Genomic DNA, 24,724 nt, shown 5'->3' on the forward strand with positions numbered 1-24,724 from the left:
TTTTTGTTTAAAAAGTGTTTTCACTTTAATGGGTTTAGTTAATAACATCACAAATGGTACAAAAATGTGTTCTTTTTCACATTTCCATACATTGTATTACGGACCACCTGAAAATCTGGACTAAGAACATATAAAGTGTCTGTTATTAGCCCTAGCATCTTTTTTTTTTTTTTTTTTGCCATACGTAGAGGAGATATGCAGAAAACATGCATGTGTTAACAATGACATGTTAGGATTAGCTTAAACAATAAGATATGACAGAACGTGCACTCCGCAATGCACGTGTGTGTGACAGAGTAAGAGACCAAATGTCACGTGTTAGCAATGAGAAATGAAATGACCAATGACACACCGACATTTTGTGACCGTACTTTTAGCTTTTCTGTTTTAAAATCGTTTTAAATAGTAGTAAATATTTAAATAATATTTAAAATATATTTCCCTTACGGAAATCATTTACTTGGAAGACAGCCTGTAAGATTTGCCTTTTTAAAAAGTAGTTTTTCATTTAGACAACATACGAATACGATACACATCACAGAGCTCTGAAGATCCTGAAGTCCTTAGCCATTTTCAGACACAGCTTTTCAATCCAATTTCGTCTCCTATGTTTTGCTAGCAAAACTTTGGAAGTAGCATCTGAAAGAAAACCTGCCTTTAAGAGAAATACTGTATTTCAATACAACACAAACCCAGCGTAAACAGGGATGCCACACTAAAGGAAGTGACAGTGGAAATAAAAAATAATAATATTTCATCACACAATTAGTGTAATTTCTGCTTTGCTAATTCGTAGTCTAAAGAGGGTTCTGTTCCTTCCTAGTGCATCTTCTCTCGCAGACGTGAGTGCTCAATTTCCACTGTTAGATGTTAAAGGGTAAGGACGTCACTGTTGCTTCAAGAAAAAGAAGATTGAGCTGTGGGTGCAGAGTTATCTAAAACGCAACAAAACAAAGTATTTGTGCAAGAAAAATTCTGTACATTGACATTTTTTCTAACTTTGCTTCAGTATAAAAAGAACCTTTTTAAATCCCACTATCAAAACTTTACTCTTGTTTAGGATCTTTCGCACACTTGAGAGTTCCACGCTATTATTCATCCTCAATGGTAAACTAATAAATGCAGCCACCATTTTTGTAGCCCAAGACAAAGATGGAAGCTCTGTTACATCTGCAGTAGTCTGGGGCAATTAGACAAGTTTTTTTCTCTACAGGCACAGTGCTTGTTTAACTGTCCCGGGGAATAATCCAGCCAAAAATAAGCCAGGTCATCCTCTCCAGCACTGCAGAGCACCCTGGCCATTTTTATTTACTTATCTAGGTGGCTGTCACTAGAAATCACCTTCTTATTAAATGGGGACAAACTACTCCAAAACCCTCTCATCTCTTTCTTCTTCAGTTTCTAAGGACTTCCTAAGGAAAACAAACAGCTCCCTAAAGCTACTTCTAGATTTGAAACTCTAGAGGAGCTGTAGTGGTGTAGAAATCTTTCAGAAAGCAATAAGATTTCTCTGTTAGTTGCTCTCAGTCATATGAGGGAGGGAAAGGAGACAAAGAGTCCGATGAGTTCTTTACAGTCAAGGAGACAACTCCCGTTCCCTCAGCCTGCATCCTAACCATTCTTAGCAATACGGACCAGGAACTCCCAAACTATGTTGTTTCACCGAAAGGAGACAACAGAACACCACCTGTGCAATTAAATACCTCTCTTGTATGTATGCAGCCAGGAAGTGCTGCTGCCATTGTCCCTGCCAATAAGGGAATACCCCAAATAAGTCTGGGAACTCATGCTATAGATTAAGTGGTACAAGAGGCACATAGCTACCATGTCTCCAGTTGGCATATTTACAGTAAACTGATTTTCAGCTGATCACTACCGACGTTGGCAACTCTGCTTCACGTGTTAACCACAAACTTGGGCTCCCACTTGGTTCAACGCAGCGTGACTGAAACAACTGCAATCCTCGCGTCTACCCTTCCTTACGCTGTAAAAATGAATTAGCTTCACAACTGCTCTGACATTCTGCACATTCTTCCTAAATAAAAGCCCGTTTCACTCTCCTTGATTCTAGTAGACATCACAGTAGCACAACGCATCCATTGACTCGATAGCCACCTCCCTTTTTAAAGCAGACGCGTTATGACGAGGCTTTAAAAAAGGCAGAGGTGCACACCCAGCTCTGTTCACTGTAGTCTGCATACAAGTCTTAAAGGAGAATTATTGCTTTTAAAAGACAAATAGCTTTGGAAATATGGTAAACATCCTATACAGTTCTAAAACTAGTCAGCTAAAATTCTGTACATACTTTAATATTCAAACCTATTCGATTACTCGAGATCAAATAATTGCATTTTTACATCTATTCATTAAACTCTTCATAGTTCTAAGGTCTAATGAATGTTTAACAACTAAATAGGATAAAAACAGACAACAGGAAAAAAGGTCACATGGCAATGAACATTATTTCATTTGGCCAATGAATAGTGAACCCTGCTTTCTTGGCTGAAATTAAGGCACTAAGTGGCAGTTAAAGGAATTATTTTTTCCTATGTTATCTGGAAAAGAACAACACGACTTTTTTTTTTTTTTTCTTTCTTTTTTCAGGACCCCAGTAAATATCCATTCTGAATGACTCAGTAAGGCATTCTGTTGGCAGATTTAAAGAAAATGTTCTCCTGATTACAGCCCATTACATTCATTGTCTGAGAATGACTAGTGGCACTACTGTTCAACTGGAGGGACAAAAAAAAAGCTACAAGAAAAAATCTGAAGATTCGAAAGGCACCAAAAAGAGAACAGCTCTGCAACTGCCAGCTCTACGAACAACTAGGTAAGCTGTGTTTAACACTGCACGTAATCTATTCAATCAGCAATCTTTGTTGACAAAGATATAGTAGTTCCTCATTTAAACTCTCAGTTTATCAAGTGCTAGTTTAGTAAGAAATTTATTTTCATGTGTCAGAAAATACTTGCAGTGTCTAACACAACTACACTTAAAGCAAAACTAGTCTAGTATGCATTATGCTGGCTAACACTGAAGCAAACCTGTATAAACAAAAGGGTTACCTCGAGATATATAGTTTACAATATGAAATCAACATATAAATGAATAGGATTTACTGAAAACAATGGAAAGTATTACAAAGATACATGAAACAATTTTAACCACAATATTTTCTCTGTGAAAAATACAACTATTAGTGAGATAAAATGTACAATTGAATTTTTTTTTTCCAAAAGAAAAAAAAAACACAGTATAAAGGAAAATATTTTTTTTCTTCAAAACGGGGAAAATAGTTAAGGTCATTGTCTTTCATTACAATATAATTTGACACACAAAAAAAGCAGTCATAGGATTGCACCAACTCCACGTTCAGTCTCCTGAACGTGACAATAGTAAAAGGAGTCCATAAAGCATCATGACATTTCTGGATTTGACGATGGCAATACATGTTCACAGAAACTGATGTCGCTCCGGCTCTGTTCACAAGATGTACAAAACTCTATTTGGTAGCCAGACACACGTACCCAATGCTGACTTTTCTGTTGCTTAGTCAGAGATGGAAAAATCTGTCGTGTTTTAAGTGTTGATATCTTTTTAGCAATAAAGAAAAAAGAATATGTAGTGCATGCTTTATCATTTGTCAAAAAACATTTCTGAAAATAAAACTAAGTTATCCGATAGTTCGCAAAAAAGAAAAAAAATTCTTCAGGTTAAAAATGTGGTTAGGGTTACGTTCAGTTCCATCTCCAAAGGGCTGATTTCCTTGCCAGCATCACTTTTCCTTAGCAAGAGCCAAGGCACAAAGTTCCACAAAGAGAAATACAACTGCCTATGAACAAGAACGCAGCCTGGCTTTGCAAAAGAAATCAGAGCCCCTCTCTGAGCTTTCTGTTCCATCAGATTAGTGCCGAAGAAAAATGGGAGATTTGGAACACATTTCTGTTACGAGCATTTCTGCTGGACACGATTCAAAAGTTCACCAAACTTTTCAAAAAGATCCTCCACCCATTTCATATTTTTCATGCACAGCTGCACAATCTCTTCCTGTCCTAGATCTGCACTCTTCTTCTGAACAGAAGAAATCTATTTTGAAGAGAAAGAGAGAAATGCGCATACATATGGACATATGAGACTGCCAGTATTTCAGATTTTTTGTTTTATAAAACATTCTGTAGATAAATACCATCCTTCTTTGAAAGAAAACCTTTATACTTTAAAAACAAAGAAAAGCCCTCCCCAAGCTGTTCTCTTAACAGCTGAGCCAAACCTCAACTCTTGTGGTTCTGCTACCTGGATTTGCAGATAAATAGAAAGGAGTGGGCATTTGAAGACAAGAGCGGCTCCTAGATCTCACAAGTTACATAAGCTACTAAAATGAATTTAATTTGCTTGAAGAACATGAAGAATGCTAATCTACCCTGATGCAAAATGACTGCACACAAATTTCTTCAGCCTCATCTCATCAGCCTCATCATGAGCAGTGGTGCCCTTCAGGGGCAACATAGGCACTCAGCATACCCTTTTGTTTGTGGATTTCATTATTTCCTTATGGCAATCTATACTCACTTATCAAGAGCACAACAGTGCCTCTGTATTTCGACTTCCCAAACAACTGTAAAAATATCTCAGAAAAACAGCAATACTTACCTCCTCTTTACATGTGAGATATATATGATATTTGTAATGATGGAGTGAGTGATACAAAGAATACAGCTGTATTTTTTCTGGATCTACCGTAAACTCCTGCAAAAACAACATTTTTTTTTCAGGTAAATTCACGTTATGTCTGAAGACAGACATGACAGACATGGCATTTTGTAAGTCATTTTTTTTCAGCAGTTCAGAAATTGAATACTTCATTCAAATAATTGCTTTGACATTCTGGAATGCTGAAATTTATACTACGCCATTCTCATTATCTTGTACCTCCACGTTCCCTACAAAATCATTTTATTAAAACCAGCTTTGAGAATGCTTCCAGTGCTTCCAAATGCACTGAAGTCAAGGACTAGTAAGACACCACTTCGAAAACTACTACAGGAAGGTTAACTATTTCCTATCAAAACAGCTGCATTTCAAAAAAGCATACAGACTGTGCATTAGGTAAGTATAGATCAGCTCTACTTAGAGGCTATTTATCTAGAAACCTTTTGCCACTGTGAGTCAGGAATAGGCGAGTATTTAGCAAAACCCAATTATAGGGTCTCTCCAGGAGTGCTACAGAAACAAAGCGTACATCTCAAGCCTCTCCCTTCCCATCCAACTGCACAGACCAGTTACTGCCTGCACGAGAAAGGCAGCACTACTACTTCATCTTTCTGCAAACTTGAGTGGTTGCCACAGAAGACATCCTGTATAAATACACAGGATAAATGTATAAATGTGTAAAATGCATAAATGTACAAATATACAGGATAAGAGCATTTGGGTCTAAATATAGTAAAGAGGTGCAAACACCACAATGCAGTTCAAGCATTCAGGTAGGGTAATCCTTCTTAAATGTTTGGTTATATTTTATGGAATATAACTTTGGAATATAAAAACCACTGGAATATAACTCATTAGTTTTGTTTGTTTGTTTGTTTTTAAACAGAGAAAGCATTTCGTTCAACAAAGATTTTAGGTAAAAAAACCTTACAAAAAACAGTGTTTTACACAAACACAGTTATCACATTCAAGGTCAGCTGGCAGCAGTAGCAAACCCTCTGAACACTCACCTGTGCTAATTTAGTGGTTGATTTAGAGGCCCTCAGTGTTTTCTTGTTGTAAGCTTTACCATTCATTTTGATCTTAGACACAGATGCTCCGCCACTTTTTGTCTTAGAATCCCGAGTGATCACTGTGAGTTCAGGAAAGATTTCCAAAGCGCTCTTTAGAGAGAACATAAAGAAAAATGATTGATTGTAAAGTTCAAGAGCAGGCACCCACTGGCTGCTAACGTCAGTGTCTGATTTCTTTAGTAATACAGTATCAACAAATACAGATAATACACAGATCAAAAAATCACTTTATCCACACTTATGAGTGCATATTCCAACTGAATGATACTCCAGATAATGGTATTTTTCACTTATTTTTGCCTCATTCGGCTGAAATAGAAGCAGGCTTCATCCTTGTCAGATTAACCCGAATCTTACAGGAGTATCAAACATTTTCCTCACCGATACAAACATGTTGGCAAACATTACTGTTTCATTATCTTTCATTTTTTGGATAAAATATTAACTCAAGTACAAGCTGGTACTTTCATAACAGAAGACAAACATAAAGGGCTTTTTATCTTGCAGTTTACATCACAGATTCCTTAGCTTAGACCCAGAACTCAGTCAACTTCCTGAGCTCCTATTGTGAAAGTTAGGCTTAAGCTACCTTTAGAGATATGATTGATATGATGCCTCTGAGTGAACACACAGTAAAGCTATCACATTAGTTACAAACTCCAACTGAACAAGAAGTGTTAATTATATGCCAGTGTTACAGAAGGCACTATTTTATTTTCCCTTAAACTGAGGAAAAACATAATAAGCAACTTCTCATTTCGCATGTGTCGTGAATGTAACTAGAATTCTAGAAATTCATAGCCTACTTTAATTGGCCTATCTTCTTTCTCTGCACAGACTAAACACATCAGCTAAGAAGTATTTTACTAACAGAACTTTACGGAATTTTTACCACAAACAAAATCAAAAAATGGAGGACTAATACATCCTCCCTCTCTGAGGCTCTGTGTTAAGTTTTGAAAACATGCAGCCCTTCCCTGTGTGTCAAACAGTTCACAAATGAGTTGATTTTTGATCATTCTGTCTGGGTTTCAAGCTACCCTGGTCACAATATTTCCTTCACATGTCCAGACCTCTATAGACCAGCTATTAAGGGTACAACCGTATTAAGATTTTTAAGCAATAAAATCACTTAACCAGCCAATCTAGAAGGAATGGCAAACAGACTTGCTTTTGGCCAACTTGAGAAGGTGATAAAGACAAGAGTTTGAAAATGAATGAGAAACATGGTGAGCAAAACCAGAACTTTACCTTAGTGGTATAAACACCTCGATCACAAATGTTCTCCAAACGTCACACACAAGCACTGAATTTATAGCATCTCTCTTTCAAATCCTTATTCACTTCTGTTACAAATTTGCCTTCTGGGTTTTTAGTTGTGCCTGCATGGTACGCATTCAATGACTGGCTCATAGTAATACTGTGAAAAGCTTAGAATTGCAAGAGAATACCTTGAAAGTATTATCCAAGCGTAATTTGGAAAGCAGCCTTTTCCTATTGTCATTCAGCATGCCATCAATTTTTCTCATATGAGGCAAAAGTAGCTCATCTAAATGACAGTTTAAAAAGTAACACGTGATTATTAAGAGACACACAGTAATGAGACAACACCTATCCAATCTATTCTTCTACCTATTAACATAAAGAGTAGAACTCGAAAAGAATGCAATTTGTTCATACACAGATTGTTAAAGTGTGAGATTTTTTCCCCCCAGTCAGACTGTGGTGTAGGTATCACGCAGGTTAACTGCTGGCTGCTGTTCAGATCCTTCTCTAACTTCTTTTTTGCTAAATGGATAAAGTCAAGAGAGAGCAATATAATCTTAAACCATTTTCTAAACAATCCTCTCCTGCGCAATAAAATTGGCAGTTTTATGAAAACAAAATGCATGTTTTTGACATTCTCTGATATAAGGGGACCCTTGTTTATAAAGCCAAAGTCTTTGCTTTTAGTGGGACTACTGACATAATGAACAGGGCACGTAGATCCTTGAGGTAGTAAGTACACTGACGCACAGCCAGAGCAAAATGGGACAGAACAGCCTAGAAAATAGGTTAATTTAAATACAGGTGAACTGAATACAGTGGAAAACAGCAACCTGCAACTCAGCAGGTGAAATCATTGGGTTTTAGGAACCTTTAACTTTACACATGAGTGTTTTACTAATTTTTGAGAAATAGAATAGTTTTGAATTTTGTCTTCTGGAATCCACCATAGTAATAAGTCCATCAGAAGTTTTCTCCCTCATGGGAAAAGAGTACAATTGTCTTTGACCAAAATTTCAAGGTTTTGAAGCAAGAAAAGCACAATTTTTAATGGCAGAAAGAAACAATACTACCTAGTAATATGGCAATTTAACTACAAGAAAAAGCACATACCTGTAACACTGCAATTTGAAATATTTTTAGTATTTTAAAAGACAATAAAAAAGAGCTCAGATCTGACAAGTCAAACCTAACAAAGCTGACAAAACAGCATTTCTGAGTTACTTTGATTCCTCAAATAGACAGTGCTGACAGATACGTTTATGTACGCACGTGCACCTCCCCTAATCTGAATTCGTGGCGTTACACAAGCAGTAAATTTATCACATGAATGTTAAGTAAATGAGACAATAAAACAAAGAAACTAATACAAAACACACAAACCCAAAAATCTAACAGAATCGTACAAATTTTTAACATACTGTACCGTTGCTCTTTTCCAAGGCTTGCATTGTGTCTGGATCCAAGGCAATGCTAACAAGCAACTCCATATAGCTCTTAAAGGTCTCTTTCATAGCTCTTGTGTTCAGAAAGCGAGTAACAAATGGAGGCGGAGGTACAAGCTCTGCAAATTAATGGCAATAGGGTGACTTTTCTTTCCTAAGTATTCCATAAATATTTCGTGCTTTCCTGAAAACTGGAGGCTCTCTCTCATAAAACTTAAGTGACCCCTACTGGTATCCCAAGAGATTAAAATCCATTACAATAAGAAATAACAGTGAAACTAAGCACACAACGAAACAGGTACAAACAACAAATTAGGTACAAATGGTACATTTTTGTTGTTGCTGTTGTTGTAAGTACAATTTCACCTACCAGTATTCAAATGATTGTGTTTTAGGAGACGTAGACATTTATTTTTCCATTATCGTAGATGAAAGCCTTATAGCAAAGGGGTAACAAATAACTTCATCGAGTTACTTCAGACTTGGCATTTAAGAAGTAAAAATATATTTAATTGATAAACTAGAGATGAGGTTAGCTGTTGCACTCCATTTTGCAATGTCAAGTTTGTTTAATAATTAATTTGTTTTCCCCTGGAGGCTAAGAACAATCGACAAGATTTTTTCCCACAAGATCACTTGCAGTTAGCTCCAGTAGGTTAAGATGCCAACCACAGCGTATCACTCACCATCTTCTTCACTTTGGGCCTCGGGTGAAGAATCAGACTGGGAAGATGAGAATTCTTCTTTCCACTTTTTCCTTTTCTTTGGCGGTGGTTCAGCCTTTACTTTTGGCTGCTTAGCTTTGGGTTTCACAGAAGAGACCTTTGTTGCTGCTGGTTTTGGGGTTGGTGGATCAGGTGCTTTGTTGTTGCTACTACTAGGTTTGCAATGAATGGTCCTGCAACAGTATGAACAACATCTTTATTGAAACAGTTACCACACAAGTCCACACTTTAAGAGAAGAGCTGCTGGCTTATTTAACCATGAGATATTCCCTGTGGATTATACACACTTATTTTGCTGTCACATGTACCTAGCACATATGCACTATAATGCCACTTTTTTTAATATGATGCTCAATAATTACTCTCAATTATCTATAATTAAACGGTATGTCAATTTTATAGCTAGATGACAAGCACAGCAAGATCAAACTGCCCAATATTAGTAGAACTTACAAGCTACAGAATATTGGGGCTAATATTAAAGCAGACTATAATGAAAAATAATCAGAGTTGACAGACTTGAACAAATAATAGCAATTAATGATCCCGGCTGACAAAGTGAATTTGGGATACTGTATCAATACAAGGATGATAATTCCATTAGAAGCACCAGGAACTGAGGACTGCAAGGAGGAAGAAGACAACTCCTCTCCTTTCTCTTCCTAGCACTCAAAACAGGAGAACAATCAGGAAAGTTTGTACGTTAGGACCAGTAGAAATTTATCATAATCTGAGAACTCATCATCTGGAAACAACAGAAGAAAACCGTGTGATGCAGTCAGTTGCTAAGTATCAATGCAATACAGCCTTGAGAATATGGGATGAATACAGGTCTGGGAAGTGTCAAGCAATTTCTCATCCAAATGTGAAAGCAGTGAAATGTACTATTAACACTGTTGATATCTTCTGGAATCTTGTGAATTCCAGTCATCTGACAGAAATGGAGACTTCCAACTGAAATGGGTAGAAACAGTAGATGATAGTAGGATGATTCAAGAAGTGGAAAGCCTGCCTTAGAAGAGGAATGTGAAAGAGCTTTAATCCAGCTTAGTGATACTAAAATGGAATGTGATGGCTCTCCCAAAATACATCAGTGCAGTAAGAACATCGGGGAAAAGCAGAAATAAAAGTCAAAAAACTGTGCTGGAAAGAGTAAACATGGGTACAAGCTAATCCTGATATTTTGGCTAAAAGACAGCATTGTTTCAGAGCACTGGACAGACAGGTCCTGGAACAGTTTTCTGTAGTCCAAGAGGAAAAAAAAAGGTACCCAAATCCCTGCTAGTTCTAAGTAGACTGTGATTATTTTATAAAATCAGTTACGTGATGGAACTGCTTTCTTTGAGAGAAGGGAACTGGACTTATAACCCAGTCACTGCCTGAAAGAAAAATGCTATTTTTCTTTTATTACTGTTTAATAATGTCTGATAAAAAAAATACCTACGTTAAATTTGAAAAGCCACAGAGAGAGAAAAGCCTCTGATAGCATCCGAAGCTACAGAGGATGAGATGAACTAAGTGCAGGAAAGGCTGCATAATGCAGATTCCATAATCTTTTGCAAAAGTCCAACCAACACAAAAAGCAGCACCAAAGACCTTAGGAAGCATACTTACAGTATACTGGGTCAGGTTGGTCACTAAAGCAATCCATAAAGCATACCTAACTTGCAGAATCAACAAGATAGGAGAAAATGGCTAAATAAATAAATAAATAAATAAAAATCATTATGCCTGTAGGCTTCTATTAGGCTTCTATCCACATGCTGAGTATCAGTACAGAAGAACACAAAACCACACAGCATACAGAGCTCTAATACCTCTGAAATTCATGATTATTAGAACCCAGAGATTCCAGGTAAGGAAGTCCGGATATGACAGCAATTTATCCTCATTTCTTAAAACAAAATACAGTTTCCAGTTTCCACTTAAAGATGAATTAAGATAGCACTGAGTTGTAAGCCTTGTTTATTAAAATAGGTTCCTAATACACGAACAATATGACAATAAACAGCAAGCTGAAATAAAATACCTTGCAGACTGTACAGGCTTGCTTCGTGGCTTTCTTGAACATACTCTAACATATTCCTTTTTGTTTGCATTTTCAATGAACTTCACATACACTCGTTTGTATTTTGTTTTGGCGTCTCCGAAATAGCCAAGATACTAGGAAAAAAAATAACATTCAAGTGCTTCTGTTAAGCAGAATTATTTAGTTTAATAATTAAACAATAAGAAAAATGCTAGAAATAATCAGTTCACATACAGTGATGAGCCATCTCACAGCAGTTATAATGTAACAGGAATTATTCAATGGATTTCAAATAATGCTTGTAATGTGAAAATGAGGCCAGAGGTACTTTGGGCTTCGTTTTCTCCCTCTTTTAATAAACCACAGCTCTACTGTTATCAGGATTACCTGCTCCCAAAAGGTTACTGGCTGAATTCTACCCTACATGTATCCTTCCCACAGAAAGCAGCTGCTTCGTGAGCCTGCCTCCACTCACTTTATTCCAGTTGTGAAAAATTGTTTCGTCACCGAGATTCAACACTAACAAAGAATCCATGCCCCAAAGCCACGAATCTGTACGAATCTACCATTAATATATTTTGAAATAATTTTAGAGTAGGAGGAAAAGCTGGGTTTTTTCTTAAGGATGCTTTTAAGGATGTTGCTTCAGAACTGCATGTTATTTTGCTTTCTAGTCTTCCATCAAGGAATTTAGTTGCCATGTATCTTCACAAGGAACATTAAACTCACACTGTTGGTAGCAGCAAACTCCCTCTGTCCATCCCGCACTTCAGGAACAAACTTTTGCAGTAAGGCCTTCTGTACTTTCCAAATAGCTGGAGGCTCCTTTCCTGTTTGCAAAGCAAGCTGTAAGAACAGAAAATTATTTGCTAATAACAATACTTGTTCTTATCTCATGTGTGTGTTTGTGCACTGTTGGTTGTTTGGTTTTTTTTTGGTTGTTGTTTTTTTCTTTTGAGCAAGTTATCCAGGGATAAAATGGAAACAGAGGTAATTCAAATTCCAACTGCTTATTACATGCCATTTTTATTGAGATAGCATGACATGTACTACAGTAAGCATAATGGTCTACAGGCTTCACCTTCCGAGATGAAGCTGTACCAAACAGCTCTGCCTCTGTTCAGTGTCAGAACTAGCAGATCCTGCAACTGAGTCACAAAACTGCAGTTTTTAAAATATGACACTTCCTTAAAATTTGGTGTCCGTTTGCTCTATGAAATACTTTCCTAACAAAAATGCAAAAATAACAACAAGCAGCAAGAAAAGTTTCCAGGGTCCCTAGAAATTCCATAGCGCAAGTCTGCAGTACCTATGACGTTACAGTGTGATGCTCATGGTGACATGAAAAAGCAGCATTCAATACAAACAAGTGAACTAGACTTTTCAGCTCAACTTTAATCCAGAATTGACTTTGGAAAACTTTTCTTAATCAAATAAATATAAAAGAAAATTCCGTTGAAAACAGGTTTGAAATTATTAGAGAATTTGTAAAATACTAACTCAAAAACTCTTTTTGGAAAACAGGCAATCAAGTATAGAAGCACTTTCTGAGGACCATCTAAATAACAAAAAGAAACAAAAATCCACCAAACCTGAACTGTTTTATAAATGACAAGAGAATGTTTTATTTTAAAGCTGGTAACACTAATTTGCTACGCGAATTAATGTAAAACTCTGGCTTGAGAGGATAAACACAGATAAGTAATAAAAAATATCAGCATGCACTGATACGAGAATTGCAGACTATGATAAGATGAAAAGAAAAGGTAAGCATCCACTAGAATGTGAAATGGACCGACAGCAAGAAATAAAAAGGCAATAAGGAACTCCCCTATAAGCTCCTTACAAGCTGTACTTGTTGCTTATGGAAGCCATTCCAATGGAACCACTAAAACTTACAGAGACATTAAATCCAAACCTCTCCCAAGAAAGAAAAAAAGACAACTCCAAGACTATCCACAAAAAAAAGTGTTATTTTTTTTAAAACCTTATCCCTGAGAGCCCAATGCAATCTTAAAAAGGAAAACAAAAGGCCTCTCAATAGCCCATGGAAAATTTTTATTATATTAAAAAATAAAAAAGTAACTCCAAGTTTTAATAGAAGTAACTTCTATTAGACAGAGATTTGCATTATTATGGATAAAATGGGCCGTGTACATTCAAAATATATTCATAGCCCACACTAGAAAGTTACCTTTGAGGTAACTTGGCAGCAAACAGAGCAGAACATCAATCTGCAGCCTTTCCCCTTTCAGCAGTTCATTGGAGCTAAGTTAATACGGAGGTCTTTTGGTGTTTTATTTTGGTTGGGTATTTTCCCCATGCTCATAGGAAATATTTACATTACCTTTAGTGTCTCTATATCTTCAATCTTCACTACAAATTCATCACGTTCTCTGTACATGCCCTCTCCTCCACTGTCCGTATTCTCCTCCTCAGTACCTCCTTCTATTGCAACAGTCGCCTGGATCTTTGCTAACTGGTCACAAGTCCCAGCATCCTGTTGAGCTGCTTTTAAGGAGTCAGCTGAGCTCGTTTTCTCCTGCACACTGACTGCAGGAGATGTCATCTGTGGCAGTTCCTGCTTTATTGTAGCAGCAGTGGAGGCAGCAGAAACGACTGCCACTTTTTCAGCTTCTGAAGCAAATAAATAAATAAGTTATCAAGAATTAGCAACATGGATGGGAACTGGATTTCTTTTCTCTGTTACAATACGTATTAAAAGTATACATTCTAAGCAACGCACCTATGTGAAGAGCTGAATATGATCGTTTACTTGGTCACAACTCAGCCATTACCAAAATTAAGATGTTGTAGCTAATATACCCCTGATTGTATTAAAGACAAATCTGTTAGCATCTAGAAATAACAACAAAGAATGCCTCAGGAAACAACTTTATAGTTACAGACACGTCCAACAAAAATACTGCTCTGCTCTGTGTGACAAAACTTACAACACTGAATGGTGCTTCCAGTCTGCTGGTAGGTAAGGCCTTTTTAAATTGGAGTAAGGAGAGAGAAATACACAAGAACTATGAGAACACTTGCCCTGAAGCTTTTGAACATTCACCAATTCTATCTTGTACTAACGTAACTGCAAGTTTCAGGTTGCAGTTTGGGTAATATCCTGATAACCTGTCAGTGTTAACAGCAGTACTGAGAACTGACAGAAAGAGAGAGAAGAGAAATAAATTCTTCTCTACATCTCAGTGCCAAAGGAAACTCCCACCCTTCAAAATGACCATTCTTTCCCACCTGAGAAAAATTAGGATGCTTTTAAATATTGCTCAGTACTCTACCATACATATTAGATTCAACATTTATTCGCTAATCAAAAAGAAATCAGGTTACATAAGCCACAGGCTAATTACTAATTTCACTAAGAAAACCGCCTTCAAATTTAAGAAGGCCATTTTACAGTTATTTTGCAAACACTGTTAATTGTTGACTTGTTGAAAACAAACAGAAAAAATGCAACATTTTGATAAAAAATAATAAAAATAAAATATCAAATTATCGTGTCAATACAGAAGCTGTACACCACAGGAAGATCGATTAAATCAATTCACTAAAAACTGCTAAGCCATGAAATACTTACTTCTGCATACATCGTGTCCCATTATTAGAATACGTTATTTTTATTTGTTCATTGAAGACTGTAACAGCCTTAATAGACACAGCATCACTAGTTCCCCAAGTATATTTACATATTCTTCAGAACAGCAAATAAACATATACACTTCATACTAACTACAAATGACTGCATTTTAATTTTTGTCTTTCCATACTTGTGTGCAAACAGAGAGAGGGAGGAATGACTAGAAAATCTGCAGAACGCCAGCGTGTGGGAAAGAAGTCATTATGAAACATCTTGTGTTTTGTACAAAGTCTTGTATGCAACAAAACAGGAACTTGAAGAATCTACTAGCATAAGTACGCCATCCTTATTAATAATAAGGATATCACAGCACTGTAAAGCAAAGCCTTGTAAATACAAATACCCATGCAACAACAACAAAAGAAACCTCTGAAATCGTTCCTTCGGAAGCCGTACACACCGTGTGACTTAAGTGAGTTAAGATAATCAGAAAGAGACATTCAAACCGTGGGCTGTCCACATGTTGGCTTTCAAGGTGGAAAAAAAAGTCACCACTTTCTTCTTTAAAATGCTTCTTAATTCTTATTATTTCTCTTACATTTACTTGTACAGTTATGTGATCAACTGGGTAGCTTTTAATTGCTTACCAGAGAAAATGAATTTCACTGACAGGCTTTACTTAGGCAAAAATATGGCGTATGGCAAAAATACCTCAGAACAAATCAGCATCAAATAAAAGCTGTGATTGCAGAAAGTGTCACAGATAGCACAGATGTAATACAAGTGGAACTGAAAAGCCAAACAAATGGAAAACTGACCAATGCTGTTATTGGTGGTTGCTGTGTGCCCTTCCACCCAAGACATTTCTCAGCTTTTGTTCTTCTGCAAGCCACAGATCAACATGAAACTACAACACTCCTGATTAACACCGCTGAAAGGAACGGGCTCCCATCTCAGACATGACTAGCTAACTCAGCAGCGCTCAGTTTAAAAGCTTTCAGAAACATTTTCTGTACAGCTGGGAGCATCATAGGAAGCAAACGTTTAACTCTGCCCAGGAAGAACGTAGCCTTTGCTGACAGCAGTGATTCACTAGTTGTCTTGCTATGAAAATACATCTAAAACCACTGGATGTGATGGTTTGTTGAGGTTTATGGATGACAATCACACTGAGCATTCCGAGATAGAGGAGAGAACAGACACAGACAGAGAATTCCAAGTCTGGGTAAAGTAGTTTTTCAGCATTAGAAGAGTCTTATGTAAGCAGCGTGAAAAAATGTATTGACACGTTTTCCAACTGTGGAGAACATGAGCTTAAGTCATAGTGAGCACAGCTTTTGAACACAACTCTTAATTACGGCTGCAAATAAAAACACAGTAAGGCAAAACATTTACTTGCATTTAAGACAGCCAAGATTCTTCTTCCCCCATCCCCTTCTCCACCCCGTCAGCTACAGAATCCAGCAACGTACGCACGAGCAGCAACTGTTTTACCTGATTTGTTCTTTCTGTCAGAAGAATCATCCAGGGCTGACAGCGCAGTAGAGATGCTCTTCTGAAGATCATGGTTACCTCCCACAGAATCATCCTCATCAGAAGAAAATGAAGGCAGCGTTTCTAAATTTTTCTTAAGTTCTTCATCCGCTTTTTTGGTTGGGCTTTCTCCGGCGACCTCAGAAGCTGCAGGTGCTGCTGCTGGCACAGGCTTTGTGGGTGACTGCAGGCAAGGGCCACGAACTATTTGGGAAACCGGCCGCCTAGTCCTGTTTGGCATCCGGACAGCTGGAGCTGAAAACTGCTGCCTAGGCCCAGACTTGAGAAAGTCTAAAAAAGACGCAATGAATCCTGTTTTGACTTCAGGCTGTTTTTCTTCAACTTCTTTAATTTTTTGCCTCATTCTTTCCTGATGCTGATACGTATCGTAACAGCTTTCAGAAACAGGAGAAGAGTACATCAAACAAGAGTCATTTCCTCTCGAGTTTTGACGCTTACACTGTCCACTTCTCTTTATCTGTTTCTGAATTGCACTGTCTTCTTCTGCAGCATTTTTGTTCTGGCTTTTTCCTTTGCTTTTTTTCTTCTGAAGGCTCCCTTGACTTAAATCTTGGCATTCTTCCTCAGCCCCACTTTGGGGCACAGGCAGTGATTGCAATGGACCCTTCGACTGGTTACCTGCTACTGTACCATCGTCACCACTCATATTAAAATCATTCTCTGAAGCAGCACTTTCTTCACTTAGACTCTTACCGCTTGAAACAAAGTCTAGGTCTCTTGCATTCAGCGTACCATCAGCAGAAACATCGTTATCTTCTTCAGATTCACGACTGATGCTAGACTGTTTCTTAACTGGGACAGCGCTTTGCTCTTGCTCCTCCTGACCAGGGCCAAGTGTGGGAGAGGTCATCCTTGTTGGTAGGCTTTGATCAGAAGCGTCCATGTGCTGATGATTAAGGCTCACAGCTTTTGTCTGTATTGCTGACACCGATGTAAGATTTATAGTGATTTGGCCTCCATTAAGAGAAATATTATTTATGCCTGCTGGCTTCCCAACTATAGCAGACGAGGCATTGAAACCAGAAGATACGTGTCTTACATCCATTGCTCGGAACTGTGTTTTAGACTCCTCACTGTTTTCAACAGACCGGATTTCCTCTTCGTTAGATGCTGATTTGGCAAAGTCAGACGGCGTCACTCCGCAGGCTGCTGCTGTTGCTGCTAGGATATCGTCTACATTGGATAGTATATTCCTCTCATCACTGAGAAGCATAGATTCTGGGAAACATATTGAACTAAGAGAAACAAACTGATTTTTTGAATCGTGTTGATTTGTCTGAGTAAAATGATCTTTCGTTGCCAAATGTTGCTGTAGTGGTTTTGAGGGCTCAGAAATGTCCATTTTCATTACCTCTGAATTTTGAGTATGAAGCTGCTGCTGAGAATGACCCCCATTGCTTTGAATAATATGGCCATCCATCTGAAGGAATGGATGCGTCACCTGTTGAGGACTCTGTATTCTTTGCACTTGTGGCGATACCTTTGCTTGTCCTAAGCCCGACTGCAGGATTGACTGATGCAGAATCTGCAAGTCACAGGTTGACTCCAGCAGCACCTGTGCACCAGGCAAACACAGCTGATGACCGTGCCTTAAAGCATGGGGCTGCACCTGCGGAGTCGTACTAATGATCTGGCCTTGCTGCTCTGAAGCTTTACTTTCATGTACCTTATGCATAAGAGAATGCTGCTGGTTTAGTTCTTTAGAACTCACATTTACTTGCGTTGATTGCATTAAATTAGCTGTTTTTTTCATATCATGGCTTAAATTAGTGATATGGCCAATATGTTGGGAGAGCTGTTCCACAGTATTAGCCATTCTCTCATCCTTCTTTGTTCCTTGAAGAGTAAGTCCAACAACTTGATCTTCAAGACGAGAGTTACTTCTGATTACACTTTGCGAGTATCGGTCATCTGCCTTTGTGACCCGATAGGATGCATCCTGAGCACCGATCTCCTCATCGGTTAGCCTTTGGGTGGAAGATTCAAGAGAAGCTTGTCGTTGCAAAGCCTGCATATCCTGCATTGACAACTCTTCCTCTTGTTTTGACGATGCATATAAGTTAGAGTCCGATTTCCTTTTTACGTATGTTTTTGTTTCTGAGGAAGGCCTGCTGTTCTGCAGCGCCTGTGAGTGAGCCGGGGGTGCAAAAGGAGGAGACTGGACAGACGGCAAAAACTTTTGAGACTGTGGCGAGGAGGATTCTTGCGACTGAGCGTTCTGGGAAGAATGCAAAGAAATATAGCTCTGATTAGGACTTGAGGCTGGAAGAGTCTGTATCCGAGGAGAGGCAGAAAAGGGAAGAGAAGGCGATGTTAATGCTAAAGACTGCCCTGAAGAATAGCTTTCTGAAGGACTAACAGCTGATAAAACTTGTGATTGAGATGAAAAGCTAACTTGGGATTGGCTAACTGGAGATAAACCCTGAGAGTGACTAGAAGAGTAACTCTGAGATTGGCTGACTGAAGACAGTTCCCTTGTCTGTGGAGAGTAGTTCTCATTTGGAACTGAAGTCAGAACTTGTTCATCTGAGGAGTAACTCAGAGTTTGACTATCAGACGTAATAGTTTGTGACTGCCCAGAAAAAGTCAATGTTTTGTACAACGTGGGCAGCTTCTCAACCTTGCTAGATGAGAAATCCTGCGAGTGACTGACAGGTGGCACATTCTGAGCCTGGGAAGAAATATAATTTTGAGACTGGCTGACTGACAACAGACTTGGCAGCTGTGCTGTAGAATAGATCTGTGCTTGGCCTGTAATGACGGAACTCTGGTTTTGTGCAGTTTTAGCATAGCTTTGTGTCTGCACAGGGGGAGCTACGCTCTGAGGTTTGGGGGTCTTCGTTGACCTTGGAGGCTGTTTTGTGGAACAGTTTTTCACTTTTGCTGCAGAAGCAGATGGAAAGCCAGGCGATGGAACTGCAGATGCATAAGACTGAGCAAGTTCCACTGTGACTTGAGAAGTCTTCTGCTGTGGTCCTCCATTGCTCACCTGAGTAACATCTCCAACTGGACTGCAGGATAATGCCGAGTGCCTACACGTATCCTGAAAATTAACTCCACTTGTACTCGTTAAATAGCTGTGTAAGGAATGCTGTGAAACAGTCAATTGAGCCTGAACAGACTGAGTACTTGAAGGCCGCTGATGGTGTTTAATAACACTACATTCTCGCTGAAGTGCTCTATCGATAGAAGCCGTGGAACCAGTAAAGACAGATGTGCTATATGCCTGAGAGACCTGCTGAGCTCCTCCAATGGTTGAAGGCAGCAAACTAAATTGAGGTTGCAAAAGATGGGGTGCAGATTCTTGAGCAGAACGGTACGTTGATGACTGAGGTGGTACGCTGGTACTTAAAACAGAACTGCCTAGGCGCTCAAATGTCAAAGCAGCTGGAACAGTGCCTTGTGATGTTTTGATCTGTAATAAAGGATCGTGGGTAGTTAAGAGGCCATTTGATGTAGCACTGAAAGTAGTATCTTGAAGAGTAAGAGAAGGAGAAGTAGCAAAGTTTCTACTGCTGAACGTGTTTGGATGCTGATAAGCCGATAAAGCAGATGTCGGTGGAAATGTTCCAGAGGTTGGCAACGCTCCAGTAACAAATAGTTCTGTGGCTGTTGAGGAATGCATACCTGGAAAGAAACAAAAAACATAAACGGAAAAAGAATGTAAGGGAGCTTTACAAGTTAAACCCTGCATTTCGATAAATTATTTCATTGCAAGATCTTAAACACTTATAAATATAACAATCTCTAGAATCAATATGCTTTTCAACAAAAAACATACAAAGAGAAGCACTTACTGTGGGTCATTTCCAAACAAGAAGTGAAGTTCAGCAAGAATTCCAAATTCTACACCTGCAGTGGGTTGTAACTTGCATCTTTATCATGCAAATTTTGGATTAAAAAATGGTACAAGAACAATTCTGTTTTTAAACTGAAGGCTCTTTCAAGTTTAAAAGGAATTCCTAGTAAAGGACAACTGATTAAAACTTCTGGACACTTATAATGTTAACAGACAAAATTACATCATACCAACTATAATACAGAACTAAAAGAGCAAGTTCACTCTCTCCAATACTTCTGTAACTCACTTTATATGAAACACCATTTTGGAGCATATAATGGAACACCTGTATGTAATTCCTAATGGGAAGGCTTTAACTTTCAATAGAATGAAAGTTCATGTCCAAGTGAAGGGTACACCACCACTTATTTGTACCCTAACAATGCTATGACAGACTTGTTTAAATGTTTACTAATAGACTATACTATTATGTAACTGAAATGATAGTGTACAATTCCCCTGTAAGCTCTGGCGCTCACAGCAGCAACTCATATAATTCCCTTTTTTATTCTGTGACTTGCAGGTACGGTAAAGTTTACGTACTACTTCTAAAGTACATGAAAGCAAATGAGAAAGGCCAATTTATTTTCAAAGACATTAAGTTTCTTCTAAAAGAATCCATAAAGCAATCTCTTTCCACTGAGATATTTACAAATACACGTGAAGTGGAAAAATGTAAAATCTCAGATATAATTTGACTATTTTCAGTTCTTTTTGGACAATTAAAACAGCTTTTAGTAATGGATTATTAGAGAGTAAGTAGAATTTTAAAAACCTCTCAGTAAATAAAGTTTGTCTTGTGACAAATATCTCAGTAAAAAGTTCAATTTTCATTATAAAATACTTCTGCAACTTAATCACAAAATTACTTTGGAAGTGTCAGATGAAACTGCGAAAGAAGGTCTTTGTTTCTTCTTTTCAGTTCAAGACACGTAACGATACGAAGAGATATGATACTGAAGGTATTTTTCGCAAGTCAACAATAAGGTCTTTCTGAGTAAGAAAGTATAAGCAGTGTTTTAATGCATTTCTTTTTCTGCTCTAAGAAACTGCAACATCACGTACAAGTGTGTTCTCATTTACTGATCACTACCACTACACAAAGGTAGGGGCATCCAGAGGGCAAAAAAGGGGAACAATTTATTCCTATTTGAACTGTTGATTTTCATTTCTCCTCCCTTCCTACTACCGAGAGAGTGGAAAACTAACCCACCACTAGAGGAAAAAAGAAGAGCGCCTTCTGTCAGATCAGTGAGTAGCTCTGATTCACTGCACAGTCACACAATCCCTGTATAAAATTAAGCATAACTTGAAGCTACCACAGATGCAGCGACAACACTTAGCTTGGTGTGGCTGTCTATAGCAAGCTCCAAATATGCAAAGTTTCCTGCTCTGCACAGAAGGCTTGACAGATGGGGCAAGTTTACAGAAGGCAGTCAGTCTGCTATAAAAGATGGCATATTTGTTTATTTTTGAATTAAACCACTGATTACAATGCAACACGTGCCTCGGTCCGTGTTCTTTTTGGGAGAAATCTTGGTCGTCACTTGTGTACAAATGGGCTAAAGTTATCCAGAGACTTCTAGTGGCTCTATCAATAGAAGAACTACGACAGGGATAGGAGTCTGAGAATGACAAGTCTGCTAAGGTGTGAAGGAGACTAATTCCAAACAGAACATCAGATAATGAAATTGAGTAATTAGATAAAATTAAATCCTGCCCGTCTAAATCCCTCCTAGACATCTTCCGTTAAGAGATTAATATAGTTTAGTTGATTTTGAGATTTTAAATATCAAGATGGAAAAGAAGTGGAAGATGTAGCCTTTTCCGGTAGGATATTTTTGTCTTAAACAATCCCAAATGTTCAATCACAGTCACCACAGAATTATTTTTCAAGAGAAAATTTTCACCTGTCTGCCAGGAAGGAGCCCTGAACTGTGGCAAGAGGGTAGATCCTGAAGAGGCTGTCTGAGCTGTGCGAGACTCAATTGCAGAGAGAAAATTCATAACTGAAGTTTCTTTAGTGTTACTTCCAGAGGTGTGCATACCAGTATCAAAAATTCCTGAAAGACCTATGTAGGGGCCAGGAGGAAACGAAACAAAGCGATTAGACAATTCAGATAAGCTTCTTATAAAAAGCTCAATCAAATAAAAAGGATAAACAGTCATAGTCCACTAAAAACAACCAATGAAACACTACCAACATTATTCAAGTACATTCATTCTTCACTGTTTTAACGGTTTCGTAGCTGTAAACCGGAACTTAGTGATACATTTTAAAATATCTATTATTAGATGTCTATTAAATATGATGCTCTGAAATAATATTTAGGTCAATCAACAAATATTCTCTCACTGTTTCACTTGTTAATTGTTTAAACATTCAGAATCCTCTCTGACATGGGTTCAGCTTTCCTGTACTGATCTTTTCTTTTGCACAGCTTATAGCAGCTTGCACTTCCCAGTGGGACTGGCACCACAAATGGGCTCTTGGCTTCATTCCTTGTTTCAACAACTGCTATCCATACCCTTCGGTGGCTGGGGGTCGGATGGGAAGTAATGCATAGATTGCAGAGCTCTGAGTAGCTAAAAAACTGCCAAGATTACAGGGTCTGCAGACTGATGCTGACACAGACCTAATACAATTTAACTTGCTACTATATTTAGAATAATTTTTAACCTTCCCTCCAGCACTGGGTCTTAATTTGCACACGTAAGTACTTACATCATTACACTGCTACTTGCATTATTTATTCTATTTGCTTTAGTCTAAAAGAAGTGGCATGATTTCTGCAGCTGGCTTTGAGGCAAACTCAACGTCTGGCCCTTCTGCCTATGACATCATCCGAGTGCAAGAACATAGGAACTCACAGTGAGTTACAGAGATCTGCCCCTTCTTTCTGTTTTGGACATTTGAATAAAAGCTATTAACCAACTGTTAACTTTTTACTACGCAATCAGCTTTCCTTACACCATTTGCTACTATCTGTTCAATAATCCCTCTGATTAAAAAATTCATCTTAAAACTAAGTAACTAAACTTTTTTGCTCATAATATAGACAGTTACCAGTGGGATGGTGTGTAGCAGAGTATCCAGGAAGCTGATGAGAAGCTGTGTATGTCTGTCTGTGAAGAAGATCTGTTTCTGAATGTGATGGATGTCCTCCTCCATAGCTTAAGCTAAGGAAGAAATTAAACATCATGAACAAAACGTGCAGCGATAGAGAAAAGGTACAGCTACAACACTATCGAAGTTGTCAACAAGAGCATCAGCAAGTGACAAGCAAGTGAACAATCTACAGTTTTCGGAAATTAGGCATTTAAATTAACATGTTTTGATCAGGCTTATCTGGAAGCAAGCTGAAGACAAGTGTCTAAGCTGGTACACAAGCGATAACACGAGAAATAAAGAAATGCAAACTAAACATCAAGCAACATTAGGACCTGGCCAGAAATGCTAATGTTTTCTAACTTAAAAGACCAAAAAAAGGGCAGAAAGCAAAACAAAATCCCAACGCTTTCAAGCTCTGTACAGCAATTCCAAACGGAGAAAATCCAAGCCAGTACAATTTGCCTTTTGATGTTAACATTACGGGTAGCTGATACTTACTTCAGTGTTCATATGAGATTGCTTAGGTCCAAAATGCAGCTGTAACCAGACGCCAAAAGACACCAACAGCTAAACTCACAGCTCTCCCTGCAGATAGCTGTGAGGGACCTCACTCACCCTCTGCATCCCCTAGGATGAGGGGGCAGTCGCTCTGCACCAGGGAAAACTGGAACATTTGACGCCAAGAATCATGAGATCATGGGAAACTTTCGTGGAAGTCACCACATAATATAAAAATTGGCAACACTACTGGATTTACTTCATTTCATTAAGATGACAAGAGTAGGCAGTGGAGATCTGATAAGCCTGAAACAGTACCATGACCTCTACACGTTTTCACAGCAGAAGCCAATCTGTAACAGCATCTTAGGCTTCGAGTTTAGCTTCCAGCCTGAACAGTGCTAATAGCAGACATCTTCCATCTCATCCGCTCGCAGGATAGGAGTGCTCATATATTCCATATGCCAGGCTAAGGCATGAGCATGAAGAGTGAAAAATTCTTTAAAAGAGAACGAGAAGCCTCAGGAATTGCATTCTACCAATTGCACGTGCTGACTTTCACAGTAGTAAATGTACTTTTAGAGAAGTGCCAAATCTCAATTCAGAGCGAGCTCCAAATAACTCCAGAACTATACCTCAAGAAACTTGTTAACGACAAGAACCTCTACATTGCAGTAACGCTACTTGAATAAACTTCCTCCTTATTTCTATCATGAGAATAATCCAAGTATACGACGACTTTTTAATTTTTTTCTTTAAACAAACGCCCAGCTCACAGTTAACGCAACCGCAACCTCAAACACGAGCCTGCCTTTCAATAAAAACACTGTATTTATTAGAACAGTTAATTGTTTATTGTATAATTACTTGTT

The 24,724-nt window shown here is 38.2% G+C and overlaps 1 protein-coding gene across 2 annotated transcripts in view; it reads right to left on the reverse strand.

Annotated features, from left to right (window-relative positions):
• QSER1 (glutamine and serine rich 1) overlaps positions 1 to 24,724 on the reverse strand; it is a 36,225-nt gene continuing 11,501 nt past the window's right edge. For both annotated transcript variants that reach the window (XM_085223841.1, XM_010710684.4), the window contains exons 2-13: positions 23,310 to 23,422; positions 22,153 to 22,314; positions 16,342 to 20,028; positions 13,597 to 13,886; positions 11,979 to 12,095; positions 11,250 to 11,383; positions 9,182 to 9,393; positions 8,477 to 8,614; positions 7,236 to 7,333; positions 5,722 to 5,874; positions 4,652 to 4,747; positions 1 to 4,087 (exon numbers count right to left, since the gene is read on the reverse strand). In XM_085223841.1, the coding sequence (XP_085079967.1) occupies positions 3,947 to 4,087; positions 4,652 to 4,747; positions 5,722 to 5,874; positions 7,236 to 7,333; positions 8,477 to 8,614; positions 9,182 to 9,393; positions 11,250 to 11,383; positions 11,979 to 12,095; positions 13,597 to 13,886; positions 16,342 to 20,028; positions 22,153 to 22,314; positions 23,310 to 23,422 (5,341 nt within the window). In that variant the 3' untranslated portion in view covers positions 1 to 3,946. The remainder of the gene's footprint in view (positions 4,088 to 4,651; positions 4,748 to 5,721; positions 5,875 to 7,235; positions 7,334 to 8,476; positions 8,615 to 9,181; positions 9,394 to 11,249; positions 11,384 to 11,978; positions 12,096 to 13,596; positions 13,887 to 16,341; positions 20,029 to 22,152; positions 22,315 to 23,309; positions 23,423 to 24,724) is intronic.

The sequence above is a fragment of the Meleagris gallopavo genome, chromosome 5 (assembly GCF_905368555.1).
Source record: "Meleagris gallopavo chromosome 5, MGAL_WU_HG_1.1, whole genome shotgun sequence".
In the NCBI taxonomy this organism is placed as follows: Eukaryota; Metazoa; Chordata; class Aves; order Galliformes; family Phasianidae; genus Meleagris; species Meleagris gallopavo.